This window comes from Monodelphis domestica, chromosome 5 (genome assembly GCF_027887165.1).
Source record: "Monodelphis domestica isolate mMonDom1 chromosome 5, mMonDom1.pri, whole genome shotgun sequence".
Taxonomy (NCBI): domain Eukaryota; kingdom Metazoa; phylum Chordata; class Mammalia; order Didelphimorphia; family Didelphidae; genus Monodelphis; species Monodelphis domestica.
Genome location: NC_077231.1, coordinates 215,183,063 through 215,205,755, shown reverse-complemented (window position 1 = coordinate 215,205,755; position 22,693 = coordinate 215,183,063). Strand labels below are relative to the sequence as shown.

Sequence of the window (22,693 nt, the reverse complement as noted above, 5' to 3'; positions counted from 1 at the left end):
GTGGTGATGAAGGCAAGTATTGGGCATGTGTCCAAATGTGTGGAGGAAAGAGAAAGCATGCAAGAACTCTTTGGTGTGATCTTAGCATATGCACTGAAGACTCCGTCTCTGCATTCTTAAGTCAATTTTGTTACAGTAGAAATGCAGTCCTCTATAGAAAATTGTTGGTGAAAGCTTAATGCTTCCTTTCCCATACTTACATCAACAATGTCCTCAGGCTACTTTTTTTATATGACCAATATGGAAATCTGTTTTGACTATGCATATTTGTTTTTTGTTTTTAATGAGTTCTGGTTTTGTTCCTTTCCAGTTGTGGGAAGGAAGTGGGAAAGAGAAAAAAATGCTTAATCATTTTTAAAAATTGTAAGGAATGCCTTCAATCCATTTGTAGTTTATTCTCAGAAACCCACCTTCTGAATTCTCTTATTTCAGATAAAGACACTACCTCAGCTCTTTATTTTCCTTCATCACATATTTCCAATCAATTGACAAATCTTGTCTTTCTACCAACACATTTCTCATGTCTCATTTTTCACTACTCACATGGCCACTCCCTTCATCCAGACTCTTTTATCTCCTTTCATTGGACTATTGCAATAGCTTTCTAAGTGTTCTCCCCGCTTTAGGTCTCCTCTAGCCCATCCTCTATTTAACTGTCAAAATTATTAAGGTCACACCAAGCCACTCCTTTACTCAGTAAACTCTAGTGGCTCCCTGTTGTATCGAGGATAAAATATAAACTCCTCTGTTTGACATGTAAAATCCTTCATAACCTGGTCCAAAACTATGTATGTGATGTTATTATACATGATTCCCTTTCTAGCATTCCACAGCCTTGGGCTTCCTCTTATGTGGCACTCCATCTCCCATCTCCATTCCTTTGCTCTGGCTCATACCTTGAATACATTTCCTCCTCACTTCTGTCTTGTAGAATTCCCTGCTTCCTTTAAAACTTAGCTCAAGCAACCTCTTCTACATGCATTTTCTGATTTCCCCCTTTTCCTCCCACCAGCTGCTAGTGTCCCCCCTCTCAAAACTACCCTGTATATATTTTCTATGCATTTACATATGTATTTATTGTCTTTTTTGTAGAATGTAAGCTCCATGAGGGCAAGGACTATTTCATTTTTGTCTTTATGCCACCCCTCAATGCCTGGTACATAATGTTTACTGATAAAGATTTTCTAAAGAGGAGTAAGCATATGAGTTAACGATTATGTATATTCTGATCTGTGGATTTTTTTCCATTCTTTTTATGCTCTTGGAATGTTTTAACTTAATGGTTACATTAAGTTGGGCTCATGTCAAAATTTCTGGATACATATTTTTACTTCCATTGTTTTCCATTTTTACATGAAGCACCATGTTTATAATTTCCCACCATGTTCCTCTGTAGTGTTTTAGAAATGAGTTTTTAGTATAAACTGGTATTACTATTGGCTGTTATATCTCTTTGCTTGACAGAGATAAAGGCAACTTTGTGGTTTTTGTCAGTTAGTCATGTAGGACTCTTCATGACTGCTTTGGGATGTTCTTGGCAAAGACACTGGAATGATTTGCCATTTCCTTCTCCAGGTCATTTTATGTACGAAGAAACTAAGATGAACAGGGTTAAGTGACTTACCTAGGGTCACATAGCTAGAAAGTGTCTGATACCAGATTTGAACTCAGGTTTTCCTCACTCCAGGCTCAGTGCCTATCCACTGTGCCACCTCCCTGCCCATATGGAGGCAACATAGTACAGTATATTGGGTACTAAAGTGGGTATCAGAAAGACCTGTTCAAATCCTGCCTTCAGACTGTAAGGGGCAAAGGTATTAATTTTATAAAAGGATTGGACTGGGTTATATTTAAAATAGGGTCGCCAGGAATTTATATTAATTTCAAAGAGATTTATATATAATTTATTTACAAAATATAGAAAGAGTGAGTAAGAAAATCAGAAACAGGTTAGGGTAAGATATCTAGCTTAAGCACTAAGTAATTAACTCCTGGCCCCTGACTCAACCCAGGCAGGGAGAGCTAGTCCTTGGGCCTTGGCAAAGCCAAAGACCTGGGGAAGTCTCCTGAGATAAGTTTCTTCAGAAAATCCAATATGAAAGGAGTCAACCTTTCACTTACCATGTCTTGGGTCCAGTCAGCAGATTCTCCACCAGCCTCTACTCCAAAGAAAGAAAGAACTGCCAGCCCAACCCCTTCAGGAAGTTGTAACTCCTTTTTAAAGACTTTATCTTGCATCACTTCCTGTACCTTCCCCTAATTCTATGTTTACCAATCACAGTTGAAGCCCTGCTTTAGGACTGCCCAGGGGCAGTTAGTTTAATTCTGATTCGTCACTCACTATCGCACACATGGGTCACAGACCTCCCATTTAATGATTACATGGGATGTTTACACTTTTGGTGATGAGATCTAAAAATGGGCAGATCTCCATACTCAACTTTTAAGTAGGGTATTTACACTTTTGATGATTAAATCTAAAAATAGGTAGGGGTTACAAATTAATCTTTACAAGACTTACTAGATGTATGACCCTGATCAAGTCAGTTAATTTTGCTTTGCCTTAGTTTCCTTAATGTTAGAACAAGAGGATTGAGCTTGACAGCCTTTAAATTCCCTGTCAGCTCAAAATCTATGCTTCTACAAAGAAGATGAAATGTTTGTTGGCTATAGCTATTTCTAAAGCTTTTGGAGCTTTCTTGATAGAGCAACTTCTTTACATCAGTTAAAATTTTTAAGGGTAATGATAATTAACCTGGTCAATATTTCTGCCTTTTCCCATCTCTCCCCTCTTTTTTTTTTCCCAGCATCAATGACTTATTTGACAAGTCTCACTGAATCTGCCATACCATCTTCTCAATTTTATCCTTTCTTTCTGATCTGATGTTGATTTTTGCCTTTGCTCTAATTTTGTGATTGTTGAGTCATTTTTCCAGTTGTGTCTGACACTAGTGGATGCTATTCCTACACAGATGGCTGACTTTCACATTACTGCTCCATCAGTAACAAGACTTTTCTGATCTACTGTTTATTAAGTTTCTTTTTGTTTGGAGCTTGACATGCTCAGTGTCTTCCAACTTTCTTCTGGTATAAGGTACAGAGAGCAGGAATTCATGTGTACCTGCAGGAATGCAGAACAAAGGTGTTCAAGACTTATGCAGAGACTTTAGTATTGCTCAAAGGAAACTCTAGCATAGTTTTCAGAGCCCTGATGTTAGCTATCTAGAGCACAAGGCTATGTGAAAGGAATTTGCTCACTTTGACCAAATATGTTGGCTTAGGGAGTTGCCCCTGGGGCAGAAACAAAACAGTACAAAAGACAGATTTGACCTAGGGCAGTGGTTCCTAACATTTTTTTTGCTAGAACCTCTTTCAACAACCAAAAAAACAAGTATTGGGAAGCCCCAGAATAATTTAATATACTACTCATAATATTCTTAAAAGATGTGCTTATAGTAAATATAGTGATAACTTTGGTCCCCACTGAATCACCCAGAAACAAGCCTTTAATACTTTAAACTGGCACATGCTTACAGTCAAAGAGGAAAAAGTATATTTATAACATAATTGGGTCATGATTTACTGCTGAAGGTACCATTAAAGAATTCCTAGTGATCATCCTCTTAAACCCCTTGATCTAAGATCCTTTCACTGTGATGGCTGATGAAACCACTAATATGAAATTTAACAGAGATAAAGATAAAGTCTGGGATTTAGGATTTTTTTTAAATTGTAAAAGCATAGAGTAGAAGAGACCTGTCTAGGGGAGAACTTTATGGGAAAAATCAGGAGAGCTCATTATGAGCCAGTCGCTTAACACAGCTACTAAAAGAGTTAATTTAGTCTCCTTCAGAACTTTAATGGGTCTGCCGTCTGTATTCCTAACCCATCTATGCTTTCTAATATCATGGGATTCTTGTTCGTGTACTTCCATAGGTCTTCACAACACAGGGGAGACTTGCCACTTTTTTAACATTAGTATCAGTCAGGTTATCATTCTTAGGTGATCTATCTCTCGTTTTCACTCCGTCACCAACCCGTCTACTTTTCTGGTTATATATATCATTGATGATATCTGTTCTTTGCCACTTTTTGTGTATTATATTATATATGATAATAATATAATAAACCCTTTTTAGTTGTATATGAACCCTACAGGGGAGGTTGTTGGTAGTAATGGCTTCAGTTTGTTTACAGTCACTTTACATTTTTCTGTTATTTTTCTGGTCATCAACAATTTTGAGTCTTTGGAGATTTGTGATGTTCTAAGATTTGCCACCATATAAAATAAGCAAGAGAATTTTGCTATCTTAAAAAAAATGAGTTTAAGGAGAACAAAATGTACATATACATATATATGTGTATATATATATAATTCCTACTATAACTTAGGTAAAAACAGGACTAAAATACAAACTTATATTAAATAAATACAATGATCTATCTTGGGCCCAGAGAACAGATAATGAAATACTCCCCTCTTTTTAGTAAAGAGGAAGGGGATTATGGGTACAAACATTACATATACATCAGATACCGTTGCCATGTGGGTCATTTTTCTTTAACTATTTTTCTTTATTATAAGAGAGAGTTTTATGGGTGAAGTTAAAGCAGAGATAATAGAAAATAATTTTAATAATTTTAAAGGCATCAATTTTTTAAAGATTTTTTTTTTAAAGATAGATTTTCATCATTGCAGGTGCTACACAATTTCCCCAATAAGATCTAGTCTGTTTCTTCCTCCTTTTTGGTTCTGAGTCTATCTCACTGGCCATTGGCAGTGCCTGTCCAAGATAGACATATCGCTGGAGCAGCTCAATTTATGTGAAGCAATGGACTGGCTGCAAGTCAAAATCTCAAAAGTACATATTTTTCATCCCCTTTATTGTCCCTGCATAGTAATAGTTAACATTTATATTTGACACTTACTATATGCTAGACTTTTGCTATGCAAGTGCTTTATCATTATTATCTTATTTGATCCTCGCAACAGCCTGGGAGGTTGGTGTTGTTATTATTACCATTTTACAGCTGCAGAAACTGAGGCAAATACATGACTAGAAATTGTATAACGCTGTACTTGAACTCAGATTTTCCCGACTGCCAGCCTAGTATTCTATCCACTGTGCCACTTAAGTGTCCCATGTTCCAAAGCTAATTTCTTTTGCTATTTCCAGCTTCCTAAAAGTAGATTTAAAAAAAAAACTTTTGTATTAAAAAATTGTAAATATGCATGTAAATAGTTATGTTAATCATGCACTGTAATACATTTGGAACATTTATTTGTGTTAGTTAATACAGTTAGCTTTCTGACTAAATTTCCTGCTTGTTTGTTTGTTGAACATCTTAGTTTAAAATAATTTTTTTTTTAAATAAAGAAGAATTTGGATGTCTTTAAATGAAGTCTTGTAGTGGTCACCAGGTTTTGATTTAAGTTGCTTTCAAAGTTTGTCTCACAATGTAAGCTTTTATACTGACCAATGAGAAAGAGATTTATTTTTATTTCTCTCTTAAATGTTCTGTTGATGTTTATTCTCTTATTGCTTTAACTTTGCAATTACTTCCCCAGACCATTACCATCACCCACCAATAAGCACCCTCTTTTGTAACAAAAAGTAGTTAAGCAAAACAAATAAACACTTTGGCCATGTTTTGACCAAAAACAAATATATATATATATATATGTATATATATATATGGGCCAGTTGGAGCAAGTTTTGAACCCTTAAGCACTTCTGCATCTGAAATGATATCAAGAACATTAAACTGAATACTACTATTACTACTACCAACAATAGCAATAAAAAGTAGCAAATCCTTATTTGATGCTTTAAGGTTTACAAAATGCTTCATGTGTATTATCTCACTTATTCCTTACAACCTTGTGTGGTAAATCTGTTATTATTCCTAATTTTGCAGAGAAAGAATTTAAAGTTGATCATGGTTAAGTGACTTGCCCAGGATCACATAGTTAGAAAGTGTCTCAAGCAGTATCTGACCTCATTTCTTCCTGCCCAGCTGTTTCTGCATTTCGTTGGCACTTGAGACTATGGAAACTTTAGGGCCAGACAGCCCCAAAAGTCACAGGGCTTGCCATGAAATTAAAATGAACATCTATCTGAATTCATTTGAGAGGTCACATGCATAGCTCTGCAGCAATTATTCTCCCAGTGTTAGAGATGTGCTATCTGCCCAAATGGAATAGATTTAGATGCCCAACCTCAAGATAGCCCCAGATGGACAGAGTTTATAAAAGGCACTCAGATCTTCTTTTGGTCCAATTCCTAGTAAAGTTGACTTTAAAATTAAAAACAAAACAAAACAAAACAACCATAATTAGAGTTTAGGTGATAAGGGACTCTGTTAGCACTTTATTATCTCTTATTTACATTTACTTCTCTGAGCAGTTTGAATTCCTGAAAAGAGTCCTTTTAAGCAATAGCAACAAAAAAGGGGGGAGGAGGTGGCCTGGAATTACCACCCACAAAGCCAAGAGTTGTTTAGAACAGAGAAGTCTTAGCTTGTTTTACGTCATGGACCTCTTTCCCAGGCTGGTGAAGAATCATGTTTTTAAATACATAAAAGAAAATTAATTGGATTTCAAGGGAAATCAATTGCATCCAAATAGTACAAATAATAAAAATATAGTAACTAAAATATTATAAAAATATTTTAAAAATCATGTTCACAAGTTAAGAGCTGATTTAGAGAGAAGATAGAATAGCTAGCTAGTTAAGATTTTATTTGATTGTAGTTCTTGCCTGTCGAATGTTGAAAGTATTTGAATGTGTGGAATGAATAGATAAATGGAAAAGCCTTCATTAGGTACTTTGTGCCAAGCACTGTGATCAAACCTGGAGGTTAAAAATACAAAAGTAAAGTCAGTTCCTATCATCAAGCTTATTTCTCTAAAGAGGAAGATAACATCTAACAGGGGAATGATGACCAGTGATGGAAAATCTTGTCTGGAGGTTTCCAGAGATAGTAAGTGGAATCACTGGAAAATAAGATTGACTGACTGTAATGAACTTCTTTGCAGCATTGTAGCAATGCAACGATCCAGGACAATTCTGAGAGACTTAAGAGAAAGAACACTATCCACATTCAGAGGAAGACCTGTGGGAGTAGAAATGCAGAAGAAAAAAGCTGCTTATTCACATGGGTTGATGGGGATATGACTGGGGATATAGACCCTAAAGGATCACCCTAGTGCAAATATCAATAATATGAAAATAGGTCTTGATCAATGACCCTTGTGAAACCCAGTGGAATTGCTCATTGGCTACCGGGGGAAGGAGGAGGAAGGAGGGGAGGGAAAGAACATGAATCATGTAACTGCGGAAAAATATTCTAAATTAATTAATTAAATAACATTGTTCAATTAAAAAATAAAATAAAATAATCTGGCATGTTTAAAAAAAAGGAAAATATGGCATACTCTTTCTGATAGCAATGGTAGGATTGATTTGGTTATGGTTCCAGAAGTATATGGGAACTTGGAGGGGTAAAGGGGATTGTCAATAAGATGGGGACAGGGGCAGGGATAGTAAAATGAAGCATGACTAGAGTTAGTTATTGGCAATCAGAGAGTATGATATTCAAGGAATATGTGAGGTCAGTATGGGAAAAACATCTGTTTAAAGATGAATGGTAATGCCAAGCCTGGAGATGGAAGGTCCTGGGTTCAAATCTGGGCTCAGACACTTCCTAGCTGGGTGACCCTGGGTAAGTCACTTCACCCCAATTGTTAGCTCTTACCACTCTTCTGCCTTGGAACCAATACATCATATTGATTCTAAGACAGAAGGTAAGCGCTAAAACAAATGTTTACTATGTACTTACTATATAGCATACTAGTCAGATATTCTTATTATTTGTACACTAGCCTTGGGAATATAATCCCCTCTAATCTCCTGTACCTCTTCACACAGTAAATCATGACATTCAGACCAATCTTGAGCTCAGCACTAAATATTTGCCCACAGAAAGTGAGGATGATATATTTATGCCTATTAACAAGTCAGGAAATGACAGGTATGTAGAAAAGATAGAATTTAGTTTTAGAAGGGATTTTTTATGGTTCTCTTATTTGATCTGGCTCAAATCCAATTTATTCTCCATCCAAGCCTCTTGTTTGGCTACCCAAAAAGAGCATTCTCTCAGTTTCTCTATCAGAGTCTACTCTCAGATGCCTGAGAAGTCCATTCTTTTACTCTTCCAAGTCTGCATCTTATCTAAAACTCTGTCCTCTTAAAAACAATTCTCCTGACATTCCCACGTCTCTGAGCCTGAGCAGGTCTATATCCCCTTATTTCTGGGGTTTGATATGTCCAGTCTGGGCACAGAAAAGAGGCATCCTCCATCCTTCTGAATGGTTGTCGTTCTGTTGCAGCATCCCAGAAGGCAGTTACATTCGGTACAAGGATAGAACCCAGGTCGCCACCACACACACCAGGGCTATGAAATACAACAAGACATCGTGTGCCCTCATAAGGATTAAAATTGGGGTTTTGACTCAATAAGAGAGTTATATTCTGGTCACCGATTTTAAAATATTATAGCTTAAGCCAAAATGACTTTTAGCAACTTTTATTTACAAAGAAGTGGAAAGAGTGAAAGTGGAGAATGTAGATAAAGAGGCAGGTTCTTAACAAGCCTGCCAGCCCTAAGAGCTTCTCTGGGGAAGTGATGTCCAGTTCAGCACCCCAAGAGGAGGCTTGCTCAGGTCTCCATCTCTGTGGAGTCTTCATCCAGAAGTCCAGATGCACAGTCTCCTGCAAAGCCAAGGCAGGACTCTCAGCCACTCACCCAGCAAGAGGTTGTTGATTGATTTCATTAAAATAGACAAAGAAAGATAATTCTGACTTTGCACAGTCTTCTTTGCTCTTTCTGCAAGAGTTAGCAGCTTGGTGCCTATGACCAGGGGGAGGAGGCACCCTCCAGTTCTCATAGCCGGGCATCTTTCCTCGCCATCCTGGAAATGGACTACAAAGTCATGGTGATGATCGTGGAAGAAAAACTAGGAAAATCCCTTCCCAGTCCAACTGTAGCCCAATGTGGGATCCTGCACACACTGTGATGGAAATCGTATTGGGTTTTGAGTCAGTGGACCTGGGTTCAAATGTTGATTTATTACATGTGTTATTTCAAGCTGTTTGTTTAACTTCTTTGGGCTTGAGCCTTCTCATCAATTCAAAATAAACCCCCACCCACCCCCAAAAGGAGGAGTTTGGTAGGATGAGAAGATCTTTGAGGCTATAAAACTCCAAACCCCAGAAAGGATCTCCTGTGCTGATGCTTGCTCCTAACTCTTCTGATTCAGAAGCAGCCCCACCATCCCAGCTACCATTATGCAGTAGGAAATCAGTGCCTTCATTTGCCTCTTAGGTACACTATCAAACTGCCATTTCTATCATTTTTTCTTCATTTCACTACAATCTGCTCTTTCTAGGTTTCTAGCAATTGCTTAAAACCCTGTTTTAAAACCAAAGCTAGGAATGCTTAGTCTCAGTCCAAAGTTTACATTTTCTTAGCCAGCTTGACATCAGCTGAGTTTGGGAAATTTGGAGTTATTTAGAGGTTATTTTGGTTACTTTGTATTTAAATGAAGCGGTGGTGGGAAGGAGAAAAAAGTATAGAATATGCTTTTTTCTCTTTAAAATTTTTTTATTCTTACCTTTGTTTATAGTCCTCTCTCTTAAAATTGACTGTAACTAGAAAGCCCCAAATTTGACAGGCCCATGGGCCTCTCCAATGCAGGAAAACCAAGTCAAGTTTGAAGAGAGAAATGATTAAGGATTTTCAGGTTATGGAAGTTTAGAATTACAGGTCTGGGCTATGTGCTTTGGAGAAGGTCTGAAACTTATTTTCATAAGCTGATTAATCTGTTTTATCAATCATCAAGCCAATCCACTTGACCATGACTTCCTTCTTCCTCTTTTTTCTTCCCTCTCACCTTCTTTTCCTCCCTCTGTTTCTCTTTCTCTCTATATCCTCTCCTCCTCCCCTTCCCTGATTCTTTGTCCTCCCTTTTTCTCTCCCTTTTTCTCTCTTCTCCCCTCTCTTTGCTTCCCTTTCTTCTTCTGACCTTCTTTCTCTCTTCCTTATTTTCTTCCCCTTCATTTCTATGAAATCTCAGGAAATTAAATAAATGCAAGAATTCTTTCCTCAAAATCATGATGGGAAATGAAAGCCTCCAAATATCAGGAAATTCCAGAAAAGATAAGGCTACTCCTGCAACATTGGCTTCTTTGTACATATTTTATTGCATACATGCATATAATAATATTGAAAGGAATGAGTAAAAGGCCACATTTCACACAAAAAAAGGCTCCCTTACACCAAAATATTCTCACATGTAGAATGCTAAATAAACAGAAGCTGTTTTACTCAATTAGATTTTAGTCAAGGGTCCTTAACTTTGGGTCTGTGAACTTGTTTTTTTAAATATTTCCATAACTGTGTTTCAGGGTAATTGGTTTCCTTCGTAACTCTATGCCTTTTATTTTATGCATTTAAAAACATTCCTGAGAAAGCACCAGATAGCCAGGAAGGCCACATGATACAGGGAAAAAGGTTAAGAACCTCTAGTTTAAGTTGAATGCACAACTGCATTGTTATTTTATGTGTATAAGTATTATATAACTAAAATATTACATTAAAATTGAATGCTCTAACTGCCTCATTTTTTAATTTACCTGAAAATAAATAACTAACCTGGTTGATTTTTTTTTTACTTTTTTAATTGTTGCTTTGGCAATATGCAAATACAGCCTTACTCTGAAGACTTATAAAATTTCTGGGGCCATAAAATGATACATATTTCTGGGCTTTTAAAAAACTCCAATTTCTTTATTATTTAAAATTTTTTTATTTTAAAAACAAATTTCCACATGAGTTTTCCAAAAGTATATAATCAAATTATCTCCCTCCCCCTTCCTGGAGCTGACAAGCAATTCAATCTGGGTTATACATATATTATCACGTAAAACATATCTCCATATTAATTCATTTTTCTCAGTGAATAATCTTATAGAACCAAAACCCCAAACATATACCCAAATAAACAAATGAAAAATCATATGCTTCCATCTGCATTCCTATTTCAAAAGTTCTTTCTCTGCACAGGTCGAGGGGATATGATTAGGGATATAGACTCTAAATGAACATCCCAGTGCTAAAATCAACAACATGGAAATAGGTTCTGATCAAGGACACACATAAAACCCAGTGGAATTGCACGTTGGCTACAGGAAGGGTGGGGGAAGGAAATGAGGGAAAGAATATGATTCTTGTAACCAAGGAGTGATGTTCTAAATTGACTAAAAAAATAAATAAATAAAAGTTAAATTAAATTTTTTTTTAAAGTTCTTTCTCTGGAGGTGAATAGCATTCTTTTTCTTAAGTCCCTCAGAATTGAAAAATTCCAATTTCTGAGTTATGAGAGGTTAGAGTTATTTCTGTGTATTCTGTACATTCTTAACTCTCATATCTAAAATCAATAACAATCATTGATGAACATTTATTAATAAGCACCTTCTATGTGCCAAATGCTAAGGATTCAGAGATATAAATCGAACTGCCCCTGCCTTCCATCACCTTATATGCTGTCTCAGGAAACAATACCTACACAGAGAAATCTATATAAAGCATAACAAAGTAAATACTTTGAATATGACATACTCAGGCCCACTCTTTCTTTCCTCCAGATTGCTACTGTTCTGTCTCGAGGTTCCAGAGGACTTTGATGGTTTGGGGATTGTCTTTTTCTCTGACACCATCTGATTGGAGCCCCATTAGCTGTGTCCTCCTGTTTATAGAGGTCTGGGAACTAGCACCCCAAATCTGTTTAACCGCTTAACCATGGGTAGCTTTTTTTTTTTAATAAACCCTCACCTTCGGTCTTAAAATCTATACTGTATATTGGTTCTAAGGCAGAAAAGCGATAGGGGTTAAGCGACTTGTCCAGGATCATACAGGTAGGAAGTGTCTGAGGTCAGATTTGAACCCAGGACCTCCTCTCAATCTACTGAGCCACCCAGTTGCCCTCATGGGTAACTTTTACAAGGGAAGGTTTGCTTCAAAGAGAAAGCAAGAACAATAGCATATTTAAGTGTAGATTAAAGAAGACCTTTTTCACTTTAGTATTCTTGCCTTTTTTTTCCCACAACATGGCTAATGTGGAAATCTGTTTTGCATGACCTCACAGGTATAATTGATATCATATTTCTTGCCTTCTTCATGGGGGAGGGGGGTGAAGAAAAGGAAATAATTGAGAACTCAAATCCTTTTTTAAAATCTCTTTTAAAAATGAATGTTAAAGTATAATTTTTTTTAAGAGAACAAATGTACAAGCATTTCCCCTAACACCTGGAAGGCATAATCCCCTTCCTACAGCAACCCCTGTCTCTGAATGGGGGTGGGAGTGGTGGGGTATTACACTTACAAATTAGCTCAGTTCCTGTGTAGCATTGGTTCCATCATATTTATATCCAAAGTTGGAATCACTGCCAACTTCTGCAGGACACGAATCCCACAGGTCATCCCACATGATTGCTCCATGCTAAGATGGCTGCAACATCCAGCCTGGATTCCTTTAGGCTCGTGATCCAAACCTCTGAGATTCCAAGGTTGGCTCCATTTGCTCATGTCATGAAGAAGAGGGTGAACAAAAAGGCCAAAGACCCAGGCTCGTTCTCAGGAGCCAGGTGGCCAAGGGATGGAGAGAAGGAAGGAGAACATCTCAAGGTCCTCCTCCCTCAGCTGGTCTCACCACCATGAGTGAAGGAATCACCTTGCTGCTCCCTTATAAGAAATGCAGCAAAGTGATGGCTGTAATGAACTCTGGCTAGTCTGTAGACATGGAGAGTGCCAGGTGGACAGCCAAAAGGAAAAAGTTCCTCCCAACCATGTAGGTGAAACTGAACTAGTGAAAGAATGCCTGTGCATGCTCTAGTCATCATGATTCTTCCAGAAGCTGCTCCTACTCTCCTACAGCTTCTGAGGTGATTGTCCCAAAGCATAGTTCATGCCCTTGTCACTCCCTTGCTTCATAAACTCCAGAGGCTCTCTAGTACATCTGGTGTCCACTGGTTTTCTCTGTCCCTTAAAACCCTTGTGGCATTTGATTGTGAGTGCCTCTCTGTATATTCCTGGCACTTAGCACAGTGCCCAGCACATAGTAGGTACTTACTAAATGTTTGTTGAATATCCAACTCAGACTCCAACCTGTTTTTCTAGCCTTATTATTTAGTACTTCATCGTGCCTGCTGTGGTGCAGAGAAATGGACCTCTTGGCTCTTCCTCACATATGATACTCCATCGTCCCATCTCTATACCTTTTCACAGGTTAGCCCCCATGCCTAGAATACCTTCCCTTCACCTCACCTCAGTCTTTTAGAATTCCTGTTTCCCTTTACACTAAGCTGAAGGAGACAGCTAGGTGGCTCAGTGGATGGAGAGCCAGGTCTAGAGATGGATGGTCCTAAGTTCAAATCTGGTCTCAGACACTTCCCAGCTGGGTGACGCTGGGCAAGTCACTTAAACCCTGTTGCCCAGCCTTTACAAGTTTTCTGCCTTGGAGCAAATATAGAGTATTGACTCTAAGATGGAAGGTAAAGGTTTAAAAAAAAAAGAAAAGAAAAAGCTAAGTCAAAGCACCACCTTCCATCATCTATATTAGGACTTTCTTGGCTATTCTCTGCTCCCACCCCCTACCCCCTCAAGCTAGTAGTGCCTCTCCCTGCTTGTACTGATGTCCTGCATATTTTGAATACACATATATGTACATATTGTTTCCCTGATAGAATATCAGCTTTTCAAAGGCAGAAACCAGTTTAATTTTGTCTTGAGGAGCAGCTGGGTGACTAGGTGGATAGAGAGCCAGTCCTAGAGACTGGAGTTCCTGGTTTAAATCCAACCGTAGATACTTCTCAGCTGTATGACCCTGGGCAAGTCACTTAACCCCCACTGCCTAGCCCTTACCAACTCTTCTGCTTTGGAACTGATAATTAGTACTGATTCTAAGACAACAGGTATGGATTTTTGCCTCAGTATTCCCAACCCTAGGGCACTATGAATAATTATTTCACATTGAAATTCAGCAAATATTCATTAAGCACATACTGTGTACATGGCACTTGATATAGGAATACAAAAAAGGGACTGTGTGATAGAGTGATCAGAAAAGCTAATGTAATCTTATATTCAGTCACAGAAGTACCAAGAGAATGGGAAGGTATAGAAATACTGTCTATATGTATATATATATACACACACACCCCTAGATCTACCGTGGCCGATAATGGTCCTATTATACTTGACCACACTGCATTGTGAGTGCTACGTTCAGTTCTGGGCCCCACAAATTAGAGAAAGCATTGAACCTTGAGGTCCCAAGAAGGACAACCAAAATGGCAGTGGGCCTGGAGACTGTGCCTTAGAAGATCAGGTAAAGGAAAAGGAAATAGTTAGCCTACCCAAGAGAAGATGCATGTGAGAGCATAGGACATGGCAGCTATCTTTGCATGTTTGTGTTGGTTTGTTTTTTTAATCTTGTATTATGGTTTTGGTTTCTGGGGTTTTTTTTTTTTTGAGACTAGGAGGAGTCTTTGAGGTCTCCTCCCTCCCTGCAGTAACCAGTCAGGCTCAAACCCACTAACTGATTGGAACCAGAGCTTGGACATGCCCTTTTTCCTGCCAGGGCTAGTTCCCTCCCTAGGCAGCCTGGTGTCTCCCACCCTGAAACCTAATCCTGAGACTCACATAGTGATGCCAGATTAAGTGTGGACACCTGGCCAGTTTATTCCTAATACAAGTCAGAACTCCCGAGTTATACCTTTACCTTCCCAGAGGCAGGGATTATGGGAATTGGCTGCCAGCTCAGCTATCTTCCCATATTTGAAGGACTCATTTGTGGTGGGAAAAGCTTCATTCTGCTTGGCCCTCACAAAACCAGAAACAATGCTTGAAAATTAGAAAAATTAAAAAGATTTTCTAACAAATGGAGCTGTCCAAAAATAGAATAGGCTGCCTCGGGATTTGATGGGATCTGCATTACTGAGTACAGATATCCCTTCTACAGTGCAGGTGTTAGGGGCCAATGATCTAAAAAATCTACGATTTTTTATCACCACAAGATGTCACATGAGAGACTGCCATAAACATGCTTGGCATCCCCAAACCAGTGTGGAGAACCACATTTCTTTTGCTACAAGGAAAAAAGTTGTGGAGCTGTTCATTTATGTTATTAAACAACAAAATGTGTACTCTACATGTGATATATATAACAGTATATACACTTTATGCACTTTTGAGTTACTAAATTTTTAAAGATATTTCTATATTTCTAGCCTTTGTATATCATCTGCTGGTTTTTGTGCCCTTTTCACAAACTTTAATTTTTTACTTATTCAAACTTAAAAAAAAGAAATTGTGTTTATAGTATTAAAAGATAAAATATATTGACATTATACAATACTATACATATATTTTTACATTTCTGAATTTCTAAACTTTTTCAGTGTCAGCTGCTGGCTTCTGCAAAGCTACTCCAAAATTCCCATTTAATTTCTTATGCTGACCCATGGTATATCGAAACCATGATGGAGAAAGTTGCAATGTGGAAGGGATACTTCTGTATTTTCTTATGGATACTGGGTGATCCCTTGCTCCGTACATTGCAGAAGAGATCCTTAGGTGTAGATTAGACTAAATGACTTCTAAGCTCAATTCTAATTCTTTTAGTCTATGATAGTACAAAAGCATATGTATATATATATATAAATAAAACAGCATCTGCCCTTGAGGCACTTACGTTCTGGTGGGGGGGGGGTACAACATGTACACAAATGAGTATAAAACAAGGCAGGGAATAAAGAGGACAAGTGAGAGATACGATAGTGCTTAGGAAAGTTTGAGAAGTAAGACAACACTAATAACTAAGTGAAATAGGGAAATATTCATTAAATAAAAGCTATTGCATTTTATATTAATCTTCAGTGAGTTCCTATTTTGACTTGAAATTTCAGTATTCTAGTCCCTTTTGCCCTTGGAAACAGAGAGCTGGCTTAGTGGACAAGAATCCTGGGCTTTGAGTCAGGAAGACCTAAATTCAAATTTGACCTCAGGTACTTACTAGCTCTGTGACCTTGGGCAAGTGATTTAGCCTCTGTTTGTTTTAATCCATTGGAGAAGGAAATGGTAAATCATTCTAGTATCTTTGTCTAAAAAACCCCATGGACAGCATTGTCATGCTATGATCTATCTGGTCACAAAAAGCCAGAAACAACTAAACAAGTCCTTTTTACCCTAATTACCAGTCTCTGAAGAAATACTTTGATGCACTAGGAACTACAATTTAAAGACATTTTTCAATAACTCCTTTCAAAAAGTCAAGAATTTGTTTTGGATGTAAATAATAATAATAGCTAGTGTTTACCTAGTACTGTAAGGTTTACAAAGTCCTTGTGTCATCTCATTTGATTTAAATTTTTATTTAGTTACTCTTTAGTTTCAGGAAGTTTCAGTTTTTAAGAATTGGATTCTGTATCCTTCTATTGCTACTTTATGCTGGCAATATCCTACGTATGTTAGAACATGAGATAAGGATGCATGATAGCAATGCAAAAAAAAGGGATCAATGTTAGAATATTCATTGTGCAGAAAAGAACAGAAGGGAGTGTGCAGAAAAGCTGGAAGCTTGAAAATAACATGTAGAATTTCCTTTACATGCATATATGTACATTTCAAAAGCACTTGGTTTCAAATGGAAATTTGCTTTCAAATAAATGCTTCAGAATAGATCTTTCATCATCAAATAGATGCTTTCAAAAATGCTTTCAAATAGAATCTTTTATCTTCTGTCTGTATGAAAATACTTTTTGTTTAAGTTCAGAATAAAAAAGTAAAATGTGAAAAATACAAGAAGACATAAAAAGATTGTGATCTGCATTCACATGCTTATGAAATCACAGATTCACCCAAAATGTCATGGATTATATCTAAAGAATAACTTAAATCTTTATTGAGCATCTTACTATTTGGTAAATGGGAAGGTAAGAAGTAAGTGGAACAAACACTTGATAATCATTTACAATGTGCCAGGCTTTGCAAACACTTTAGAAATATAACTTTATTTGATCCCCACAAAAATCCTGGATTAAACAACTATTATTGTTACCATTTTACAGATGAGGAAAGTAATATTTCATGTAGAAGGTAGTGTCTCACAGTCATTACTTTTTAATGGAAAATTAATCTATTTTATTTCTTATGTATATATGCATGCAAACTCTAGAATTCATTTCTCTCACAGCCATTAAAATGCAAATAAGCTCATATAATGTACAGGCCACATCATATCTGAATTCATCAGATTTTAAGGTTTTGTAGTCTTTGGCTATATTGAAGAATGTTATCTTGAATATTTGGAAGTCTTTTAATTATATTTTTGTTTTTTATTTTATTTTTATATTTTATACATATTATTATATTATATAGAGACATTTATTGTAATGAAATTTGCCTTGTACAAATATTTATGCTTCTTTAAGTTCTTAGGCCCAACGTTTAGTAATTTAAAAAAAAGAAGAATCAAGTCTTTCTTGATCTTATCCTAAATAAATAATCTTAAGTATTCTGACAATGAGATTATCTGAAATCCTTCTTGAAATAGTGAGTTTTCTGGTTCTGAACACCTGCTTTACAAAAGACCCATATATACTTAGGTTGTTGTAATTTATTTTAAGTGTTTACTGATATGTTTTATTTTTACACCACTTTGTTTCCTAATATAATCTTCTTCCTTCCCCTGAGAGAGATCATGATTTCCCTGAATGATTCTCCTGGGAGTCACTCAGTCAGTATGTGTCAGAATTGAAACTCAAACCCAGTTCTACCTGGTTTTCTGTCCATAACACTAACAGTTCCCCTTTAGTGGTTCCAGAAACCTTTGAGAATTCAGAACAATGGTACAAGAAGTTTGCACTAAATGTTTTTAATGGAACCTTCAGCAATAAATAATCGCCCTATCATGTAAAAAACAGTTTTTCTCTGTGCCAATAAGCATGTGCACACTTGAAGCATTATAGGTTTGTTTCTGCAGTATTTTGAACCTTCTTTTTGAGCAAAAGTTATCACTGTAGTTATTTTAAGCACTAAAATGAGCAAATCTAAAACAGTATTATGAGTCGTATATTAAATTTTTCCAAGGCTTCACAACACATTTCTGTTGATGGTGAAAAGGGTTCCAAGAAACTGAAAAAAGTTGAGAACCATTGTACTATACCACACTACCTCTCAATATTAACAAGAAGGAAAATAATATATATTGCATATATTTACATATAAGAAATAATATATAGTATGAAAGGAATTACCAGGCACCATTGCCTGCTCTGAGGTCTAAGAATTATAGGTCTTACTCAAGGTATTTTTCTTCATCTTTTCCTTAAGCAGAGAGCATAGAAAAATGAGCTTTAGGGTTGATGTTGGGGCAATAATATATTACGTTTGTATTACTCTCCATTCTAGTCTGATTTGTGCTCTTGTTATTCTCTTCCCTCTCCCATCCCTTCTTGCCCCACCCCCATCCCTTATTTTACCGCTTAAATAATCTAGGAAGTCATATGAGTTTGAAGATTTACTGCAGTCTTCGTCTGAGAACAGCAGAGTGGACTGGTATGCACAGACTAAGCTGGCACTCACACGCACTTTATCTGAGGAGAACATCTATGAGGACATTCTGGGTAAGAGGCTAGAACATGGATGAAGTTTGTGCAAAAGAAGTTTGTGATGAGAAAGACTTAGTAAAGCATGGGAGAGAGAAGGGGTGGATGGGAAGGATGACTTCTTTGGAATGAAAAGACACAACAAAATACACATTTCAAAGGATGGATGAATAGACAGATGAAAGAAAGAGTACCAGGTTGGTAAGTGAGAGAAAAGGCAAAGGCATTGAGTATGTGGAAGGAAGGAGAGTCCAAGGGAAGAGAGTGGGTTGACAATGATTGAGAAAAAAGGAAGATTGAGCATACTAGAATAGTGGAGGGGAAAGAGCAGTGGTTCAAGAGTCAGAAGACCTCCATTCAAATCCTCCCTCTCACACTCACTACCTGTGTGACCTTGGGCAAGTCACTCCACCTCTTTGGGCCTTAGTGTTCTTATCTGTGAAATGGAGGGGTTGGATTAGATGACCTCTGAGTCCCTTCCTGCTCTAAATCTATCTTTATGTCTAGATCTCTGAGCCTATATTTAATCAGAGCCTGACAAAGAGAATAATTTACCAAATTGGCAGGAAGCTTCAAACCACAGAGGATGTCTGGGAGGAAGATAAGCTTTGTCCAGCTTTGAGAGAAGTATAAAAAATGCTGAAGTGGGGTCTGGATTAACAAGTAAGATATGATCTCACAAGTTCTGAGACTTGATTTCCAATTTTCATAGAATTAAAAAAAAAAAAGCCTCACAGACTCCTAGAATAGGAAGGTCACCTAAAAAGTGAATCTTTAGTCTCTTTTGAAAACCTCTAATGATGAGGTGCTCACTACCTACTAAAATAGTGAATTCTACTTTGGACAACCTAATTATTAGGAAGTTTTCCCCTTATACAGAACAAAATCTGCCTTCTAACATATCTGACTCTGACTTCTCATTCTGCCCTCTGGGGCCAGTCAGTTACTAGTCAGTTAACAAGCATTTATGAAGTAGCTTCTGTGTCAAGCACTGGACTAAGGGCTGAGGATTCAAAGAAAAGCAAAAGACAGTTCCTGGCCTCAAAAAGCTTATGATCTAAAGGGCAAAGAGAAAACAAATATACTTCTATTTTATAACATCATGTGTGAAAAAGATGATCTTTACTTGGTCTTTAAAGCCTTGAGAGACTCAAGATAAAAAGAAACTGGGAACCAAAAATGGAAATTTAAGGCAGAGACGGGATATTAACTGGGTTGACATCAGTGACCTGATGGCTATTTCCTTAACTGGTTTCACTTACATACAATCTGTGGGAAAAAAGCAGTTAATTGCCTAATTTCCAACTGAACACTTGATATAGCAGCAGCTCACGTTTTCATAGTGCTTTACAAAATATCATTGTCACAGCAGCTCTGTGAGATAGGTAGTGAAGGTATTATTACACTCATTTTTGTAGATGAAGGAAGGAGCAGAGATCCAGAAAGGTTAGGGGAGTGGCCTGAGATCACACCTGTAGTAAGCAACAGAGCTGGGATTGAGGCTCCTGACCTATTGCCTTTGACTGCAGATCCACCACTGAAGGAGAATCCTTATGAGGACATTGAGTTACATGGTCGCTGCCTGGGAAAGAAGTGTGTCCTGAACTTTCCAGCATCCCCTACCTCCTCCATCCCTGACACTCCCACCAAGGTAGGAGAGCAGGCTGTGGCAAAGGCAGGGAGGGAGGGGTATTGGGACACTCCGAGCATTCCACCCAAGCTTGGAAGACTTCCCACTTGGATAATGGCAGCATCTAACTCCAGATGTTCTCCCTGTGTCTGATTAATCAAGTCAATTGCATCCCAGATTCGTCTTCCTAAAATTCTACTTTTATGATATCCCTTTCCTAAATTTCAGCGAATAAGATGCTCAAGGAAGATTTAAGACCTGTTTTAGGTTTGAACCACAACACTTAGGTAGATCTGTGATTTTTCAATGTGAGTAACCTTTGTCAAAGCAAATCCTAATCCTTTCTCATCCTGTTAGCTACAACATATATTCACAAAATATTATCATTTCAATTTTTTATCCAAATCCAAAAGTCCTAAAATGAAGGAGTGATTATTTACATTTTGAACATATGCCTTACAAAAGGGCCCATTAAAATTTTCTCTTCCTGTAAGAGAAGGTACTTCTTCCCATTTCTTTGAAGAGGTAGAAGATTATAGGTATGAAAAATTGTAGTATTTGATTATTTTATTTTTATTATTTTTATTAATTATGTATTTATTAGTTATTTGAATGTGTAGGCTATTTTTGTTTAATAGGTTCTTTTTTTAATTCTTTGTATAAAGGATGTCTATTTGGGAAGAGGAAGGGAGGAAGAGATATATTGGGAAATGGATGTGATACTTTAAAAATAAAATAAAATAAAAATACTCCACTTCTTTGAATTCCTAAAGCACTTATTGTCTTCATCACTCATCACTGGACATTTAATGGTGTATTATGTTGGGCTGTTCTCAGTATCTACCAATTATCAATATACATGGGATAGTTAAATAATGCTTAAAGACGATACCTCATTAAGTGCCAACATGAATTATTCCAAAATGAGTTCAATTCCACTTAGGATATCCACTTAAAATAATCCAATCCAGATTATTTATTGAGTGTTGTGTATATTTAATTGTGGAGAACTGTGAAGATTCTCTAGAATTCCTAACCCTCTTTACTGAAGACATCAAGTACAGTCAGTAAATCAAAGCATTCTTTAAGCACCTACCACGTGCCAAGTACCAAGCTTTGGACTAGAAATACAAAGACAAGACAAAACCTGCCCTTAAGTACCTTACATTTTGTTGGAGGAGCACATCAACAAGTATGCCTATAAATTCCTCTCCCACTTATATGGTAGAAAGGGAAAAGATGGACAAGCATTTATTAAAGAATGAAAGACACATTATAAAGGTTAAGAGCTTTTACCCTGGAGAATGGATTTGAGCTCACTGAGTGTATCCTCTCTGGAGGTTCTATGAAGAAATATAGATAGTTATCATCGTATAAGTTGAGAAAGCATGAATAGGTTGCAGTCTGCACCAGTAGAGGGAATACCCACATTAATAAGATCTCAGAAGTACATTAAAGTAAAGCATTCCTATTGGGTAGTCCTTACTCTAATCCCTGCTGAGTCCCTTCCTGGATCAAAAACCCCATTTCTTTTTTTCCTCTCTGAATCCTCTTCCTTTCCTTCCCTCATCTGACCTACACTTTCTACATCCTTGCCTTTTCCATCCTTGCCAGTTTACTCCTAGATGATCCAATTTTCTGTACTCAAATCTGCTTTCCAGCTTTCAGTTCCTTCTTTTTTTTTTTAGGAGCACCCCTACTCCATCTCCCTCTCCCTTTCCATTCCTTGGGCTCTTTCTAATTTCCAGCACTATTTAAGATTTGAGGAATACATGTAGAAATATGACAATTTGATGGTAGCACATGTCCTTCCTCTGTATGTTTGTTACAGATGTTTCAATAGAAGGATATGAACAAATACTTTAATAAATCAGGCTAATCAAGATTAAGCCCATGAGGTCAGCAAGCAACCTACCTGAACCTGGGGTGCAGCCCACCAAAGTTCTTTGGGGAAAAAAAAAGGTTTTACCTAATTAGTCAACTTCCATGAACTCACAGCCAGATTGAAGTTACTTTGAATAATGAAATCTCTGAAATGGTCATATATATTAGAATTTATAATACTTGTGGTTATAAATTATGCATAAAATACAGCAACTGGTTCTAACCTAGTAGAAATTTGCAGTGTGAATTTGAATAATACAAACATTTCTGGGGATTTTTTGTTCTCATTAATCAAGATCTAGTTGTACATTTTATAACTAATTGCTATCTGCTTTGGATTAATTAGAAATAGTCATTGAAGTGAAATGTAATTCAGTATATAACTAAATGACTTCAGCCTACACTCATGGATTTTTGTTCCTGGAACCCACTCTTGGATACTCTTAAGCTG

General features: G+C 37.1%; 1 protein-coding gene across 4 annotated transcripts in view; it reads left to right on the top strand.

The window, feature by feature from the left end:
* The window catches only part of DENND2A (DENN domain containing 2A), a 122,430-nt gene that overhangs the window by 48,441 nt on the left and 51,296 nt on the right, over positions 1 to 22,693 (top strand). For all 4 annotated transcript variants that reach the window (XM_056799792.1, XM_001375250.5, XM_056799793.1 and 1 more), the window contains exons 4-5: positions 18,619 to 18,746; positions 20,258 to 20,379. In XM_056799792.1, coding sequence (XP_056655770.1) covers positions 18,619 to 18,746; positions 20,258 to 20,379 — 250 coding nt within the window. The remainder of the gene's footprint in view (positions 1 to 18,618; positions 18,747 to 20,257; positions 20,380 to 22,693) is intronic.